The sequence below is a fragment of the Cherax quadricarinatus genome, chromosome 43 (assembly GCF_038502225.1).
Source record: "Cherax quadricarinatus isolate ZL_2023a chromosome 43, ASM3850222v1, whole genome shotgun sequence".
Lineage (NCBI taxonomy): Eukaryota > Metazoa > Arthropoda > Malacostraca > Decapoda > Parastacidae > Cherax > Cherax quadricarinatus.
Genome location: NC_091334.1, coordinates 32,966,599 through 32,985,801, shown reverse-complemented (window position 1 = coordinate 32,985,801; position 19,203 = coordinate 32,966,599). Strand labels below are relative to the sequence as shown.

Below are 19,203 nucleotides of genomic sequence, written 5' to 3'. Positions count from 1 at the left end.
ATTTGTGTGAAATCATGTTATTGAACAGTATTTAGACCTGCTATTTGTTAAACTTCTGATTATCTTTTTTTACATTTGTTTGAATAGCAAACTAGGTAGGAAGAATTGCTACCATTAATGTGTTTTCTTTGCAGTTCTATACATTGGCCAACATGAGACTACGAGAACTTTGTGATAGATTAGATATCACTGACAAAGAACTGAGAAAAAAAATTTGGACTTGTTTTGAGCATTCAGTTATCCACTACACTGAGCTGATGCGTGACCGCCACATGGACCAGATGATCATGTGTGCCATATATATAACCTGCAAAGTCACAGGCAATGACAGGATCTTCCAGGAAATTATGAAGCATTATAGAAACCAACCCCAAGCTGCATCCCACGTCTACCGAAGTGTATTAATATCAAGATCAACTGCTTCACAAGCATCTGTGAAAGCTGAAGGTACAGCAGGCCCTGCTTATACAGCAGGCTACCACTGTAAAGCAAATTCTTTTTTTTTCTTCTCTCTCTCTCTCTCTCCCCCCCCCCCCTTGTATATGCCTCATAATATGTTTACACTATCACATATTAAGGTAGCAATAGAACTAGACCTAAAAGAGTAAAATGCACATACAGTACACTCATTACTTTAAAATATTTGTAGTCTTAATATAGGGTGGGAAATTAGTAATTATTGTAGGAAGTCAGGTGTGGTAGCTCGTCTGGCTACCACACCTCATAATTATTTGTTTTACTATAATTGTATATACAGTGGACCCTCAACTAACGGTGGCATTAAGTAACGGCAAATTTGTCTAACTGCGCTTTTTGGCATAAAAATGTCTCTATCGACGGCGAAAAAAGCTACCAACGACGTTCGTCTGTGATGTGTCCATGCGTCTGGAGCGCGACCTGAGCGGGCCCAGCCTCTCCAAGACTCAGTGTGCAATTGTTGCGGTCAGTTCCACTTGCAACTGCCATATATCTTGGATTATTTAAGTGTTTTTAGTGCTTGTAACTGCTAGATAAGCCACCATGGGCCCCAAGAAAGCTTCTAGAGCCAGCCCTTTGGTAAAGGAAGTGAGAAACAGGATAGAATTCAAGAAAAAGTTTGTTGAAAAATACGAAAGTGGTGGTGGTAGTGGTTGTGATGGTGGTAGTGGTTGTGATGGTGGTAGAGGGTGGTCCAGTGATTCTCAAGCTGGTCCTAATGGCATTAAACAACCAAGAAGGGAGGTAACCCCACCAAAGGACTTGGTACCTCAAGTCTTTATGGAAGGGGATTCCCCTTCCAAACAATAAAACACCTCAATCTCCCCTGCTGCTGGCACATCACTCATCACCAACACCATAATACAGGTAAGTGGCATTTAACCCTTAAATGGTCGAAACAGATCGATGTTCAAATTCGTAGTGCTACAAAAGTAGATCTACTTTTTCTTACATATTTTCAAATATAACAAAAAATGTAGATAAGTTTTTTTACACGTTTTCAAATGTAAAACAAAGAATTACATTTTTTACATACTTTCAGATGTTGAAAAAACGTATGTATACGTTTGGACCATTTAACCCTTTGACTGTTTTCGACGTATAAATACGTCTTACAAGCCAATGTTTCTGACGTATATATACTCAATAATTCTAGCGGCTTCAAATCAAGCGGGAGAAAGCTGGTAGGCCCACATGTGAGAGAGTGGGTCTGTGTGGTCAGTGTGCACCACATAAAAAAAATCCTGCAGCACACATTGCATAATGAGAAAAAAAACCTTTATTTTTTTTTTTTTTTTTTTTTGAATAAAACGCCGACTTTGAGGTGCATTTTCGTATAGTATTTATCGTTGTATTCGCGTTTTCATGGTCTTGGGTGATAAAATGGAAAACATATTACAGAAATAGAGATGATTTTCATTACTTTGACGATGAAAACGACTTTGAAACTGAGCTCAAAGTAGCGGAAATGTTCGATTTTTACCAATGTTCAGGAGTAAATAAATCACACCACACGTCCAATACACGTCAACTGGGGAGTCTAATATTCTTTCACTAGTGCACTGATATTTATACCATTTTTACAATAATGCAGTAGTCTGCATAACAGTAAATTTTGTATTTTTTTGTATGAATAAAAAATCAAAATAGAAAACAATAATATAAGAGGGGCCTAGAGATGTGACTAATGAACAGAGCATATGTTATTTTAGTGCCACGAATGTCTACCTTGTTTATTCTGGACCCTATTTTGAAATTGGCATCTTTTTTAGTTTGCGTGAAATTGGCCAAATTGCCAATTTCTGACCACCATGTTAGGTAGTCCAAATTAGTAAATGGGAGGTTTCTTGTACTCAGCTGATAGATAAAATGGAGTTCAAAAGAAATAGCTATGAGTTTGGTCAACTGGAACAATGGAATTGGCTGAAAATAGGGCTCAAAGTCGGCGAAATCGCCAATACGCATATGTCGCCGAGACTGCTAACTTCGTGGGAGCATAATTTTCGACCAAATTTCGAACTTTTGGTGTCATTACCATCAGGAAAAGATTCTCTATCGTTTCATAAGATTTTTTTTTTTTTTTCAAAAATTGAACGACATAGAATGACAGTTTCAGAGAGGGGCCTGAAACAGTCAAAGGGTTAAGGGCTAATTGTTTATTTTGCATGTACCATTGGTTTTTGCCTAGGTAAATGTATATTTCATTTAAAAAAAATTTGTTAAATAGTTTTGGATGTCTGGAACGGATTAATTCTATTTCTATTATTTCTTATGGGGAAAATTAATTCGACTAACGGCAAGCTCTCTGGAATGGATTAATGCCGTTGGTTGAGGGTCCACTGTATTTTGTTTTTGATTTGTAGTGTATTATATAATTTGCAAAAAATGTCATGCAGCAGGGTTCCGCTTTACGGTGTTTGGCCTTATGGCAATCGGCAAATACGGACATTTCAAATTAGGACCAAAACTCTCTGTATGGCTCCGCCCACCTGACTTTCTAATAATCACCGTGTGCCACCTGGTTTGTTTACATTTTCTGAGAGCTTTGCTTTTCTCCATTATGTCTGGAAAGTTTCCAAAATTTCAAGTGTTTTGAAGTTATTGTATATGTACTCAGATAATTATACTTGTGTACCTGTGCCTAAATGAACTTAGTGCTGGTGTGCAGGTACACATTATAATCACTAAGAGTGATTTACGGCCATGCATCTGGCAGCAGGGCTGCCAGATGCATGTCACCGTACGATACTTGACCGCTACTCATGGCAACGCACCATGCAGGCAGCATCACTTTGGGTTACCCTACCCTGTGAGCAGCATCATACTGTATTAACTGTACTAAACTGGACAGAGGAGAAGAAAAGAGAAGAGAGAAAAGTGGTGAAAGGAGAGGAGGAGGAGAAGAGAGAGGAGGAGAAGAGAGAGGAGGAGAAGAGAGAGGAGGAGGAGAAGAGAGAGGAGGAGGAGGAGGAGAGAGAGGAGGAGAGAGAGGAGGAGGAGGAGGAGGAGAGAGAGGAGGAGGAGGAGAGAGAGGAGGAGGAGGAGGAGGAGGAGGAGGAGAGAGAGGAGGAAGAGAGAGAGAAGGAGGAGGAGAGAGGGGAGGAGGAGGAGGAGGGAGGAGGAGAGAGAGGAGGAGGAGGAGGAGAGGGAGGAGGAGGAGGAGGAGAGAGAGAGGAGGAGGAGGAGGAGAGAGAGGAAGAGGAGGAGGAGAGAGAGGAAGAGGAGGAGGAGAGAGAGGAAGAGGAGGAGGAGAGAGAGGAAGAGGAGGAGGAGGAGGAGAGAGAGGAAGAGGAGGAGGAGAGAGAGGAAGAGGAGGAGGAGAGAGAGGAAGAGGAGGAGGAGAGAGAGGAAGAGGAGGAGGAGAGACAGGAAGAGGAGGAGGAGAGACAGGAAGAGGAGGAGGAGAGACAGGAAGAGGAGGAGGAGAGAGGGGAAGAGGAGGAGAGAGAGAGAGAGAGGAAGAGGAGGAGAGAGAGGAGGAGGAGGAGAGAGAGAGAGAGGAGAGGAGAAGAGAGAAAAGGAGCACTGGACATTGCTGGCGCTTTTGACCGGGTGTGGCACCAGGGCCTCTTTGCAAAACTTAAAGCACTGGGAATTGCAGGCTCTATGCTATGTCTCCTCAGTGATTACCTTCATGGTAGATCTCTAAGTGTAGTTCTCAATGGAACGGAATCAGCAAGACATTATATTGGGGCAAGTGTTCCGCAAGGAAGCGTGCTGGGTCCATTGTTATGGAATGTCTACTTCAACGACCTTCTTCATCTCATACCAGAATCACATGCATATGCAGACGACTGTACACTGACATTCACTTATCCAAGAGAAGAAATGCCAGCTGCTCTAAGCTACATCAATCACGAGCTGAGAGCTATATCAGCTTGGGGAAATAGATGGCAAGTAACATTTGCACCTGAGAAAATGCAAATGATGATCGTCTCTAGGCACCATGATGGTAATGCTGGTGCAGTAGTAAGGATGAATGGGAGGGTGTTGGCACCTGGAGAAGAAGTTGATATCCTTGGGGTGAAATTTGACTCCAAACTAACCATGAAGAACCATGTTGTAAATCTTGCAAACAAGGCAGCCAGGAAGCTTACAGCACTTTGCCGTATCTCACATCTGCTTGACAGTAGGGGTTGCAAGATCCTGTACGAGGCACAAGTACGCTCGCACCTTGAGTATGCTCCACTTTCTTGGTTTGCTTGCCCCCCCTCTCATCTGTGACTGCTTGACAGAGTAGAGAACAGAGCAAGACGTCTCATCTCTCGCCTGGACCCATCCTGGATAGATCTGTCATTTCAGCAGAGCCTTCAACATAGGAGGGATGTGGGGGGGCCTTACTGTTATGTACAAGGCCAATATTGTCAAAATACCACACTTGGATCCACTTTGAGGACAGCGTGAAACAAGCTTTTATGCCACAAGACTGGCAGAAAGCAGCAACTTCACTCTGGCTGTACCCTTCTACAGAACATCACTCCATCTGAGATCATACATACCCAGGATGACTCGAGTATAGAACACATTCGTACAGCATAATGATGTCAACGAGATAGTCAGTTGATCAAATGAAAATGCTGGCCCACAGATGGCTCCAACTTCATCCTGTTCCCTACTTGTATGTCTCATAACAATAAAAATGCTTTCAAATGAGCTGATGTAGGTAACAGCTCTTAGCTTGCCAATAAAGTTAGGAATCCTTAACCTGTAAATAGCTTGTCAATAAAGCTAGGGATCCTTAACCTTGTCAAACCCTGTGTAAAAAAAAAAAAAAAAAGAGAAGGGAGGAGAAAGAACAGAGAAGATGGTGGTGCATCAAAGAAGCTTTGGAATCTTCGACGCCTATGCACAGTGTTTCTCCTAAATCTAACATTTACTCGTGTATCAAATTAATTTTCCTCATTTAAATTAATTGAAAAGCCATTAATTCGTTCCTGCACTCTGGAGAGACTAGAAGAAATACTTGAATATGATGCTATTATCAACCGTACAGCTTATTTATCTACAGTGGAACCTCAAAAATCGAACTTAATCCATTCCAGGAGCTAGTTCTAAATTCGAAAAGTCTTAAATTCGAAGCAATATTTCCCATAAGAAATAATGGAAATACAATTAATCCGTTCCAGAAACCCAAAAATATTCACACAAAAAATACATTTTATAGAGATTAATTACAGTTTTACATACAACAAATACTATAGCTTTTAATTATGTATAGTAATACATATAAAATAACATTTTTACTTACCTTTATTGAAGATTGGTGATGGCATCTGGAAGATAGGGAGGAGGAGAGAGGGAGTTGGGGTTAGTGTTTGGAAGGAGAATCCCCCTCCATGAGGACTTCAGGTAAAGCCCTCTCTGGGGTTACTTCCCTTCTGTCTTTTAATGCCACTAGGACCAGCTTGAGTCACTGGACCCCTGTCTCACAAAATAACTGTCCACAGTCCTCTGTTTCTGGTGCCTCTTTAACATTTCCCTAAAATGGGACATGGTTGTGTCACTGAACTTGTTGCAAAGATGGCTTGTTTCAGCTTGCTCAGGGTGGTACTTCTGCACAAACATTTGGACATCATTCCACTTGGCACAAATCTCCTTAATCTTTGAAGAAGGCACCTCATCCACTCCCTATATTAACACCTTTTGCAACATCAGCTTCCTTGATTTGTTCTTTCTTTGACAGGATAGAACCGATGGTCGACTTGTTTTTCCCATACATCCTGGCAAGCTCAACAAGTCTCACACCACTCTCATACTTCTGTATTATTTCCTTCTTCACATCTATGGTGTTTCTCACTTTCTTTACCATAGGGGTACCACTAGCAAGCTTCTTTGGGCCCATGGCAGCTCATTTCACAGTCCCACAAGCACAAAACACAACGAAATAATCGTAAAATGCGTGAGTGAGAGTGCAGGTTAGTGTTCACTCATGCATAAACAAAGCTAGACTGCTCACGGCGCGGACAGAGCGGGCGGCAGACAGGTCCTGTACCCGGCGGTCCGAAAATAGTTGCACGTTCGATGATAGGGACACAGTTTGTCCGAAAAAATGGTCCTATTTTCGAAACGTTCGATGTGTGATATGTTCGATTTTTGAGGTTCCACTGTATCGCAATTCATCAAATATGACATAAACAATATAATTAGCACAGAAACATGATATATACTCTAGAATGAATAAAATAGGCCATATGTGGTGGCAGAGGCAGTGGCAGAAGTGTCTGCCATTTCTGTCCCAATTTGACTATACATGGTATCTTCCCATGTTCTTACTGTAAGAGAAAACGGAGTATTTTTGAGGCTAACTGCAGTAGATCACTAGGACCCATTGTTAGAAAAAAGAAATTTGGCCAAATGACTAAAAAAAATGTAAACAAGCATGAGAGAACTGCCCCACAAGGATGTAAACATGTTTACTGCTGATCAGCTGTGCCAACTAGCAGAAGCAATCTGAATTATTATTACGTACATATTATGCATTATTATTATTATTAATTTAGGGAACTGAAGCTCTGTTGTTATTATAATAATACAGTAGACTGCCATTGAAAAATTGCTGCACAATTTTACATAATACGTCGTATAATTAATGTAACATGGTTCAGTTTGTGGGAAGGAAAAAAATTCTCTTTTTCTCAAGCAGCCGCCTTGTGTAGCAGCCGGAGAGCCATCCCCTACCACCCCCCACACCATCCCACCATCTACCACTCCCCGACACCACCCCACCATCCCCTACCACTCCCCGACACCACCCCACCATCCCCTACCACTCCCCGACACCACCCCACCATCCCCTACCACTCCCCGACACCACCCCACCATCCCCTACCACTCCCCGACACCACCCCGACACCACCCCACCATCCCCTACCACTCCCCGACACCACCCCACCATCCCCTACCACTCCCCGACACCACCCCACCATCCCCTACCACTCCCCGACACCACCCCACCATCTACTACTACCCGACACCACCCCACCATCTACTACTACCCGACACCACCCCACAATCCCCTACCACTTCCCTACACCAACCCACAATCCCCTACCACTCCTGGACAACACCCCACCATCCCCTACCACTCCCCCTACACCAACCAACCATCCCCTACCACTCCCCGACACCACCCCCACCATCCCCTACCACTCCCCGACACCACCCCACAATCCCCTACCACTCCCCTACACCAACCCACCATCCCCTATGACTCCACTACACCACCCCACCTTCCCCTACCACTCCATTACACCACTCCACCATCCCCTACGACTCCCCGACACCCCCCCCACCATCGGGTACCACTCCCCGACACCAACCCACCATCCCCTACCACCCTCCCACACATCCCCACCATCCCCTAGCACTCCCTAACACTACCCCACCATCTAAGCATTCGTAATTCATACGTGCCCGGTCTTTCTCTCCTACAAGGCCGCTGCGTTTGTCAATTGTGTTCCGATATTTTAATTATCTGCTAAGCAATCATGACACCCAATAGCCATACCAGTGTTGCTGAAAGTGACACGAAGAGGTATAAGCACTTAAGTCTCAGAATTAACAGAGAGAGAGAGAGAGAACCTGTAGCCATAACTGAAGTATTACTTTGTACACAGAAAAAGAGGTTAACATGAGTTTTTGTGACTGACTTTCTGAATGACTAGACTGTAATAATAATATATTATTATTATTATATTATTGCTGAGTTGGTAGTAGGTTGGTAGACAGCAACCACCCAGGGAAGTACTACCGTCCTGCCAGATGACTGTAAAACAAAAACCTGTAACTGTTTTGCATGATGGTAGGATTGCTGGTTTCTTTTTCTGTCTCATAAACACGCTAGATAACAGGGATATCTTGCTACTCCTACTTACACTTTGGTCACACTTCACAGACACGCACATGCATATATATATATACATACATCTAGGTTTTTCTCCTTTTTCTAAATAGCTCTTGTTCTTTTTTATTTCTTCTATTGTCCATGGGGAAGTGGAAAAGAATCTTTCCTCCGTAAGCCATGCGTGTCGTATGAGGCGACTAAAATGCCGGGAGCAATGGGCTAGTAACCCCTTCTCCTGTATACATTTACTAAAAAAGAGAAGAAGAAAAACTTCATAAAATTGGGATGCTTAAATGTGCGTGGATGTAGTGCGGATGACAAGAAACAGATGATTGCTGATGTTATGAATGAAAAGAAGTTGGATGTCCTGGCTCTAAGCGAAACAAAGCTGAAGGGGGTAGGAGAATTTCAGTGGGGGGAAATAAATGGGATTAAATCTGGAGTGTCTGAGAGAGTTAGAGCAAAGGAAGGGGTAGCAGTAATGTTAAATGATCAGTTATGGAAGGAGAAAAGAGAATATGAATGTGTAAATTCAAGAATTATGTGGATTAAAGTAAAGGTTGGATGCGAGAAGTGGGTCATAATAAGCGTGTATGCACCTGGAGAAGAGAGGAATGCAGAGGAGAGAGAGAGATTTTGGGAGATGTTAAGTGAATGTATAGGAGCCTTTGAACCAAGTGAGAGAGTAATTGTGGTAGGGGACCTGAATGCTAAAGTAGGAGAAACTTTTAGAGAGGGTGTGGTAGGTAAGTTTGGGGTGCCAGGTGTAAATGATAATGGGAGCCCTTTGATTGAACTTTGTATAGAAAGGGGTTTAGTTATAGGTAATACATATTTTAAGAAAAAGAGGATAAATAAGTATACACGATATGATGTAGGGCGAAATGACAGTAGTTTGTTGGATTATGTATTGGTAGATAAAAGACTGTTGAGTAGACTTCAGGATGTACATGTTTATAGAGGGGCCACAGATATATCAGATCACTTTCTAGTTGTAGCTACACTGAGAGTAAAAGGTAGATGGGATACAAGGAGAATAGAAGCATCAGGGAAGAGAGAGGTGAAGGTTTATAAACTAAAAGAGGAGGCAGTTAGGGTAAGATATAAACAGCTATTGGAGGATAGATGGGCTAATGAGAGCATAGGCAATGGGGTCGAAGAGGTATGGGGTAGGTTTAAAAATGTAGTGTTAGAGTGTTCAGCAGAAGTTTGTGGTTACAGGAAAGTGGGTGCAGGAGGGAAGAGGAGTGATTGGTGGAATGATGATGTAAAGAGTAGTAAGGGAGAAAAAGTTAGCATATGAGAAGTTTTTACAAAGTAGAAGTGATGCAAGGAGGGAAGAGTATATGGAGAAAAAGAGAGAGGTTAAGAGAGTGGTGAAGCAATGTAAAAAGAGAGCAAATGAGAGAGTGGGTGAGATGTTATCAACAAATTTTGTTGAAAATAAGAAAAAGTTTTGGAGTGAGATTAACAAGTTAAGAAAGCCTAGAGAACAAATGGATTTGTCAGTTAAAAATAGGAGAGGAGAGTTATTAAATGGAGAGTTAGAGGTATTGGGAAGATGGAGGGAATATTTTGAGGAATTGTTAAATGTTGATGAAGATAGGGAAGCTGTGATTTCGTGTATAGGGCAAGGAGGAATAACATCTTGTAGGAGTGAGGAAGAGCCAGTTGTGAGTGTGGGGGAAGTTCGTGAGGCAGTAGGTAAAATGAAAGGGGGTAAGGCAGCCGGGATTGATGGGATAAAGATAGAAATGTTAAAAGCAGGTGGGGATATAGTTTTGGAGTGGTTGGTGCAATTATTTAATAAATGTATGGAAGAGGGTAAGGTACCTAGGGATTGGCAGAGAGCATGCATAGTTCCTTTGTATAAAGGCAAAGGGGATAAAAGAGAGTGCAAAAATTATAGGGGGATAAGTCTGTTGAGTGTACCTGGTAAAGTGTATGGTAGAGTTATAATTGAAAGAATTAAGAGTAAGACAGAGAATAGGATAGCAGATGAACAAGGAGGCTTTAGGAAAGGTAGGGGGTGTGTGGACCAGGTGTTTACAGTGAAACATATAAGTGAACAGTATTTAGATAAGGCTAAAGAGGTCTTTGTGGCATTTATGGATTTGGAAAAGGCGTATGACAGGGTGGATAGGGGGGCAATGTGGCAGATGTTGCAAGTGTATGGTGTAGGAGGTAGGTTACTGAAAGCAGTGAAGAGTTTTTACGAGGATAGTGAGGCTCAAGTTAGAGTATGTAGGAAAGAGGGAAATTTTTTCCCAGTAAAAGTAGGCCTTAGACAAGGATGTGTGATGTCACCGTGGTTGTTTAATATATTTATAGATGGGGTTGTAAGAGAAGTAAATGCGAGGGTCTTGGCAAGAGGCGTGGAGTTAAAAGATAAAGAATCACACACAAAGTGGGAGTTGTCACAGCTGCTCTTTGCTGATGACACTGTGCTCTTGGGAGATTCTGAAGAGAAGCTGCAGAGATTGGTGGATGAATTTGGTAGGGTGTGCAAAAGAAGAAAATTAAAGGTGAATACAGGAAAGAGTAAGGTTATGAGGATAACAAAAAGATTAGGTGATGAAAGATTGAATATCAGATTGGAGGGAGAGAGTATGGAGGAGGTGAACGTATTCAGATATTTGGGAGTGGACGTGTCAGCGGATGGGTCTATGAGAGATGAGGTGAATCATAGAATTGATGAGGGAAAAAGAGTGAGTGGTGCACTTAGGAGTCTGTGGAGACAAAGAACTTTGTCCTTGGAGGCAAAGAGGGGAATGTATGAGAGTATAGTTTTACCAACGCTCTTATATGGGTGTGAAGCGTGGGTGATGAATGTTGCAGCGAGGAGAAGGCTGGAGGCAGTGGAGATGTCATGTCTGAGGGCAATGTGTGGTGTGAATATAATGCAGAGAATTCGTAGTTTGGAAGTTAGGAGGAGGTGTGGGATTACCAAAACTGTTGTCCAGAGGGCTGAGGAAGGGTTGTTGAGGTGGTTCGGACATGTAGAGAGAATGGAGCGAAACAGAATGACTTCAAGAGTGTATCAGTCTGTAGTGGAAGGAAGGCGGGGTAGGGGTCGGCCTAGGAAGGGTTGGAGGGAGGGGGTAAAGGAGGTTTTGTGTGCGAGGGGCTTGGACTTCCAGCAGGCATGCGTGAGCGTGTTTGATAGGAGTGAATGGAGACAAATGGTTTTTAATACTTGACGTGCTGTTGGAGTGTGAGCAAAGTAACATTTATGAAGGGATTCAGGGAAACCGGCAGGCCGGACTTGAGTCCTGGAGATGGGAAGTACAGTGCCTGCACTCTGAAGGAGGGGTGTTAATGTTGCAGTTTAAAAACTGTAGTGTAAAGCACCCTTCTGGCAAGACAGTGATGGAGCGAATGATGGTGAAAGTTTTTCTTTTTCGGGCCACCCTGCCTTGGTGGGAATCGGCCAGTGTGATAATAAAAAAAATAAAAAGAAAGAGAATGATTTCCATGGAATTAAAGCATGAAATCATAGATAAACAAGCGAGGTGTCCAGGTTTTGGGTTGAGGGGGAAGGAGGAGGAGGAGGAGGGAGCTGGCTCGTAACTCAGAGCAAAAAATCGACCCAGGGATAGCTCGTATCTCAAAAAACTCGCAAGTTAGGACACTGTACTAACAGCATAAAAAGTAAAGTAAAAAATGAAATATAAAAATAATAAAATAAAATCATTACAATAACGTGATGTTGATATACAGTAGTAAAATATTTAGTAAAAGTAACATAGTACTATGTAGTTAATGTAGTCAGAGAACCAATCAGGAACCTTCCGGGTAGAAGTGCTGATACAAGCAAGAGAGAGCAGCTGGTAGAATGTTTTATTCTTACGCTAATATCAACAGTAAGGCTTATTTACCTATCACAGTTGATCTAACAAGGTGAGATATCAGTAGCATAGAAACATAAAAAATATGCCAGAATAAATATTATCTAGCATAACATGAAGGCCTGCTCCACAGCTAGGAAAGGGACATTGTGGACACCACTGACCATAAGGCATATCATCCCTTCTTTCGTCACTCTTATGAAAGAAAATGGATCTAGCACGAGGGCGCGCACACACACACACACACACACACTGTGGCATGCAAAGAGTACGTAACCTTTATTCGACTCTTTGCATGCCACACACACACACACACACAGGGACAGGAAATCCTGTGTCACAAACCTACTGGAGTTCTATGACATGGTGACAGCAGTAAGACAGAGAGAGGGGTGGGTGGATTGCATTTTCTTGGACTGCAAGAAGGCATTTGACACAGTTCCACACAAGAGATTGGTGCAAAAACTGGAGGACCAAGCAGGGATAACAGGGAAGGCACTACAATGGATCAGGGAATACTTGTCAGGAAAACAGCAGCGAGTCATGGTACGTGGCGAGGTGTCAGTGGGCACCTGTGACCAGCGGGGTCCCGCAGGGGTCAGTCCTAGGACCAGTGCTGTTTCTGGTATTTGTGAACGACATGACGGAAGGAATAGACTCTGATGTGTCCCTGTTTGCAGATGACGTGAAGTTGATGAGAAGAATTCACTCGATCGAAGACCAGGCAGAACTACAAAGGGATCTGGACAGGCTGCAGACCTGGTCCAGCAATTGGCTCCTGGAGTTCAATCCCACCAAGTGCAAAGTCATGAAGATTGGGGAAGGGCAAAGAAGGCTGCAGACGGAGTACAGTCTAGGGGGTCAGAGACTACAAACCTCACTCAAGGAAAAAGATCTTGGGGTGAGTATAACACCAGGCACATCTCCTGAAGCGCACATCAACCAAATAACTGCTGCAGCATATGGGCGCCTAGCAAACCTCAGAACAGCATTCCGACATCCTAATAAGGAATCATTCAGGACCCTGTACACCGTGTACGTTAGGCCCATATTGGAGTATGCGGCACCAGTTTGGAACCCACACCTAGCCAAGCACGTGAAGAAACTAGAGAAAGTGCAAAGGTTTGCAACAAGACTAGTCCCAGAGCTAAGAGGTATGTCCTACAATGAGAGGTTAAGGGAAATCAACCTGACGACACTGGAGGACAGGAGAGATAGGGGGGACATGATAACGACATACAAAATACTGAGAGGAATTGACAAGGTGGACAAAGACAGGATGTTCCAGAGATTGGACACAGTAACAAGGGGACACAGTTGGAAGCTGAAGACACAGATGAATCACAGGGATGTTAGGAAGTATTTCTTCAGCCACAGAGTAGTCAGTAAGTGGAATAGTTTGGGAAGCGATGTAGTGGAGGCAGGATCCATACATAGCTTTAAGCAGAGGTACGATAAAGCTCATGGTTCAGGGAGAGTGACCTAGTAGCGACCAGTGAAGAGGCGGGGCCAGGAGCTTGGACTCGACCCCTGCAACCTCAACTAGGTGAGTACAACTAGGTGAGTACACAGACACACACACACACACACACACACACACACACACACACACACACACACACACACACAGACACACACACAGACACACACACAGACACACACACACAGACACACACACACAGACACACACACACAGACACACACACACACACACAGACACACACACAGACACACACAGACACAGACACAGACACACACAGACACAGACACAGACACAGACACAGACACAGACACAGACACAGACACAGACACACACACACACACACACACACACACACACAGACACACACACACACAGACACACACACACAGACACACACACACAGACACACACACACAGACACACACACACAGACACACACACACAGACACACACACACAGACACACACACACAGACACACACACACAGACACACACACACACAGACACACACACACAGACACACACACACAGACACACAGACACACACACACACAGACACACACACACACAGACACACAGACACACACACACACACACACACACAGACACACACACACAGACACACACACACAGACACACACACACACACAGACACACACACACACACACACACACACACACACACACACACAAAAGGATTTTTTCAGGAAAAATATATTTCCCAAGTACAGTGGTCCCTCAATTATCGTCCATAATCCGCTCCTGTAAGTGGGACTATTATCGAAATAGACGATTATCGAATCAATTTTCCCCGTAAGAAATAATGTAAATACAATTCGTGAAAATAAGAAGTTGTTTTGGAGTGAGATTAACAAGTTTAAGAAGCCTAGAGAATAAATGGATTTGTCAGTTAAAAATAGGAGAGGAGAGTTATTAAATGGAGAGTTAGAGGTATTGGGAAGATGGAGGGAATATTTTGAGGAATTGTTGAATGTTGATGAAGATAGTGAAGCTGTGATTTCGTGTATAGAGCAAGGAGGAACAACATCTTGTAGGAGTGAGGAAGAACCAGTTGTGAGTGTGGAGGAAGTTCGTGAGGCAGTAGGTAAAATGAAAGTGGGTAAGGCAGCCGGGATTGATGGGATAAAGATAGAAATGTTAAAGCAGGAGGGGATTTAGTTTTGGAGTGGTTAGTGCTATTATTTAGTAAATGTATGGAAGAGGGTAAGGTACCTAGGGACTGGCAGAGAGCATGCATAGTTCCTTTGTATAAAGGCAAAGGGGACAAGAGTGCAAAAATTATAGGGGGATAAGTCTGTTGAGTATACCTGGTAAAGTGTATGGTAGTTATTATTGAAAGAATTAAGAGTAAGATGGAGAATAGAATAGCAGATGAAGGAGGCTTTAGGAAAGGTAGGGTGTGTGTGTGTGGAACAGGTGTTTACAGTGAAACATGTAAGTGAACAGTATTTAGATAAGGCTAAAAAGGTTTTTGTGGATTTGGAAAAGGTGTATGACAGGGTGGATAGGGGGGCAACGTGGCAGATGTTGCAGATGTATGGTATAGGAGGTAGGTTACTGAAAGCAGTGAAGAGTTTTTACGAGGATAGTGAGGCTCGAGTTAGAGTATGTAGGAAAGAGGGAGATTTCCCAGTAAAAGTAGGCCTTAGACAAGGATGTGTGATGTCACCGTGGTTGTTCAATACATTTATAGATGGGGTTGTAAGAGAAGTAAATGCGAGGGTCTTGGCAAGAGGTGTGGAGTTAAAAGATAAAGAATCACACATAAAGTGGGAGTTGTCACAGTTGCTCTTTGCTGATGAGACAGTGCTCTTGGGTGATTCTAAAGAGAAGTTGCAGAGGTTGGTGGATGAATTTGGTAGGGTATGTAAAAGAAGAAAATTGAAAGTGAATACAGGAAAGAATAAGGTTATGAGGATAAAAAGATTAGGTGATGAAAGATTGGATATCAGATTGGACGGAGAGAGTATGGAGGAGGTGAATGTATTCAGATATTTGGGAGTGGACGTGTCAGTGGATGGGTCTATGAAAGATGAGGTGAATCATAGAATTGATGAGGGGAAAAGGGTGAGCGGTGCACTTAGGAGTCTGTGGAGACAAAGAACTTTGTCCTTGGAAGCAAAGAGGGGAATGTATGAGAGTATAGTTTTACCAACACTCCTGTATGGGTGTGAAGCATGGGTGATGAATGTTGCAGCGAGAAGGCTGGAGGCAGTGGAGATGTCATGTCTGAGGGCAATGTGTGGTGTGAATATAATGCAGAGAATTCGTAGTTTGGAAGTTAGGAGGAGGTGCGGGATTGCCAAAACTGTTGTCCAGAGGGCTGAGGAAGGGTTGTTGAGGTGGTTCGGACATGTAGAGAGAATGGAGTGAAACAGAATGACTTCAAGAGTGTATCAGTCTGTAGTGGAAGGAAGGCGGGGTAGGGGTCGGCCTAGGAAAGGTTGGAGGGAGGGGTTAAAGGAGGTTTTGTGTGCGAGGGGCTTTGACTTCCAGCAGGCATGCATGAGTGTGTTTGATAGGAGTGAATGGAGACAAATGGTTTTTAATACTTGACGTGCTGTTGGAGTGTGAGCAAAGTAACATTTATGAAGGGGTTCAGGGAAACCGGCAGGCCGGACTTGAGTCCTGGAGATGGGAAGTACAGTGCCTGCACTCTGAAGGAGGGGTGTTAATGTTGCAGTTTAAAAACTGTAGTGTAAAGCACCCTTCTGGCAAGACAGTGATGGAGTGAATGATGGTGAAAGTTTTTCTTTTTCGGGCCACCCTGCCTTGGTGGGAATCGGCCAGTGTGTTAATAAAATAAAATAAAAATTAATCTGTTCCTGTCACCCAGAAGTATTAAAACAAATTTTTTTTACATGAAATATAGATGTAATACATAAACAATACAGTGGCATATGATGAATGGAAACATTAACAGCATAACGCTTACCTTTATTGGAGATTCTTCTTAGTGTTTGGAAGACTGGAGGAGGAGAGAGATTGAGTTGCTGTTAGGAAGGGGAATCCCCTTCCATCAACACCTCAGGTACCAAGTGCTTTTCTGGGGTTACTTCTCTTGTGTTTCTTAATGCCATTAGGACCAGCTTGAGTCACTGGAGTCCTGCCTCGCAAAAAAAACTGTCCAGAGAGCTCTGTTTCTGGTCTCTCTCTAAAACTTTCCTAAAATGGGCCAAGACTCTGTCGCTGTAAAAGTTGCTGATGTTGCAACATCCTACTCGGGGTGATGTTTCTCCATAAATCTTTCCATCCTGCCCCACATTTCAAAAATCTCCTTAATTTCTGAAGAAGGCACCACCTTCCTCCTCCTCTGCAGCAAGGTTCTGAACTGCGATCTGTTGCTCTTCCTGCTGAAACTCTTGCTCCTTTCATATTGTTCAATGATGTTTTTCTTAAATTCACTTGCATTTCTCACCTTTACCAAAGGTTTGGCACTCTGAGCTTGGTTTGGAGCCATTGTAGCTTATTTAGCACTTGCAAGCACTAAAATTAATGGAATACAGTGGACCCCCGCATAACGATGGCATCACATAGCGATTTTTCCGCATAACGATTACTTTTATCGCAAAATTTTTGCCGCGCATACCGATTAAAAACCCGCTTACCGATTTTCGTCCGAGACGCGTCCAATGTGCCCTCAGCCAGCCTCACATGTGCCGGCCGTCCCATTGTTTACCAGCCAGCCTCCGCGGTAACATCCAAGCATACACTCGGAATATTTCGTATTATTACAGTGTTTTCGGTGCTGTTTCTGGAAAATAAGTGACCATGGGCCCCAAGAAAGCTTCTAGTGCCAACCCTGTGGTAAAAAGGGTGAGAATTAGTATGGAAATTAAGAAAGATTTTGAGGGTTTGGGGCTAACCCTGAGAAGCCTATGCCAGTTGTGGAATCCATTGTGCCTACTTCAAAGATTAAGGAAATGTGTGCACAGTGGGTTGAACTGCAAACCTTTATAGATGAAAATCACCCTGACACAGCTGTTGCAAGCCGTGCTGGTGACTATTTCAATGACAATGTTGTGGCCCATTTTAGACAAATCGTAAAGGAACGGGAGGTACAGAGCTCTATGGACAGATTTGTTGTGCGACAGAGGTCCAGTGACTCTCAAGCTGGTCCTAGTGGCATTAAAAGAAGAAGGGAAGTAACCCCGGAAAAGGACTTGCTACCTCAAGTCGTAATGGAAGGGGATTCCCCTTCTAAACAGTAAGAAGATAATGCTCTCCCCTCCTCCCATCCCATCAATCATCACCAGATCTTCAATAAAAGTAAGTGTCATTTAATTGTGCATGCCTTTTTCAGTTTGTGTGTATTAAAATTAACATTTCATGTGGTAAAAAAAAAATTTTTTCATACTTTTGGGCGTCTTGCACGGATTAATTTTATTTCCATTATTTCTTATGGGGAAAATTCATTCGCATAACGATTATTTCGCATAACGATGAGCCCTCTTGCACGGATTAAAATCGTTAACCGGGGGTCCACTGTATTATGAAATATTTCGTATGAACACGTGAGGGGACCGTCGCTCACTGGTAAACAATGGCACACTGGCTGGGAACGGCTCAGAGCTGTGACTATGCGTCCAGGACGAAAGATGATTAGTAAGTTAACGGACCATTTGCGAGCCAATGTTTAGACGAAATAACGGGACTATTTCTGAAATGGATGACTTTCAGGCCGGACGATTGAGGGACCACTGTACTCAGGTATGAGTGTCCTTTTAGCTATTATCTCAGAAATAAGTTATTCACCTATTTTGTGAAAACCAGTCAATAATAATGAATGCAGCAAACATAAAAGAATGATTGCTTTACAAGATTGATTTAATTTTAAGTATCCCTTTCGGCAATTTTTTAAGGTTCAACTTGTGTCCATTTTGACTTGGGACTGGTTGGTTGGAACCGAGCTCGGTCGTAAGTAGGATGGTAGGTGTATTAGTCTTGAAGATGCCATATTAATGATAATATGCAATAATAATCAGTCTGAGGCACATTAACCCTTTCAGGGTCCAAACCGTAGATATACGCCAAAATTCTAGCGGCGTCAAATTTAGCGCAAGACACTTTCAACTTTCTACCTTTACACACTTTCAAATTCGTCCACTAACCTTTGCAACTTTTCTTTAGAATCTCCCATAAGCACAGTATCATCAGCAAAAAGTAACTGTGTCACTTCCCATTTAGTATTTTATTCCCCATAATTTAATCCCAACCCTCTCCCAAACACCCTAGCATTTACTTCTTTTACAACCCCATCTATAAATATATTAAACAACCATGGTGACATTACACATGCCTGTCTAAGACCTACTTTTACTAGGAAGTAGTCTCCCTCTCTTCTACACACCCTAACCTGAGCCTCGCTGTCCTCATAAAAACTTTTTATAGCATTTAGTAACTTACCACCTATTCCACATACAGTGGACCCCTGCCTTACGAACGCATTGCATTACGTTAAATCTGAGATACGACGCATTTGAGCGCAAAAATTTTGCCTCGCCTTACGTGATTCGTCCAGGACGCGTCCC

The 19,203-nt window shown here is 43.0% G+C and overlaps 1 protein-coding gene across 2 annotated transcripts in view; it reads left to right on the top strand.

The window, feature by feature from the left end:
• Window positions 1–19,203, top strand: part of Rbf (Retinoblastoma-family protein) — a 319,473-nt gene that overhangs the window by 266,602 nt on the left and 33,668 nt on the right. For both annotated transcript variants that reach the window (XM_053784060.2, XM_070093847.1), the window contains one exon: window positions 135–447. In XM_053784060.2, coding sequence (XP_053640035.2) covers window positions 135–447 — 313 coding nt within the window. The remainder of the gene's footprint in view (window positions 1–134; window positions 448–19,203) is intronic.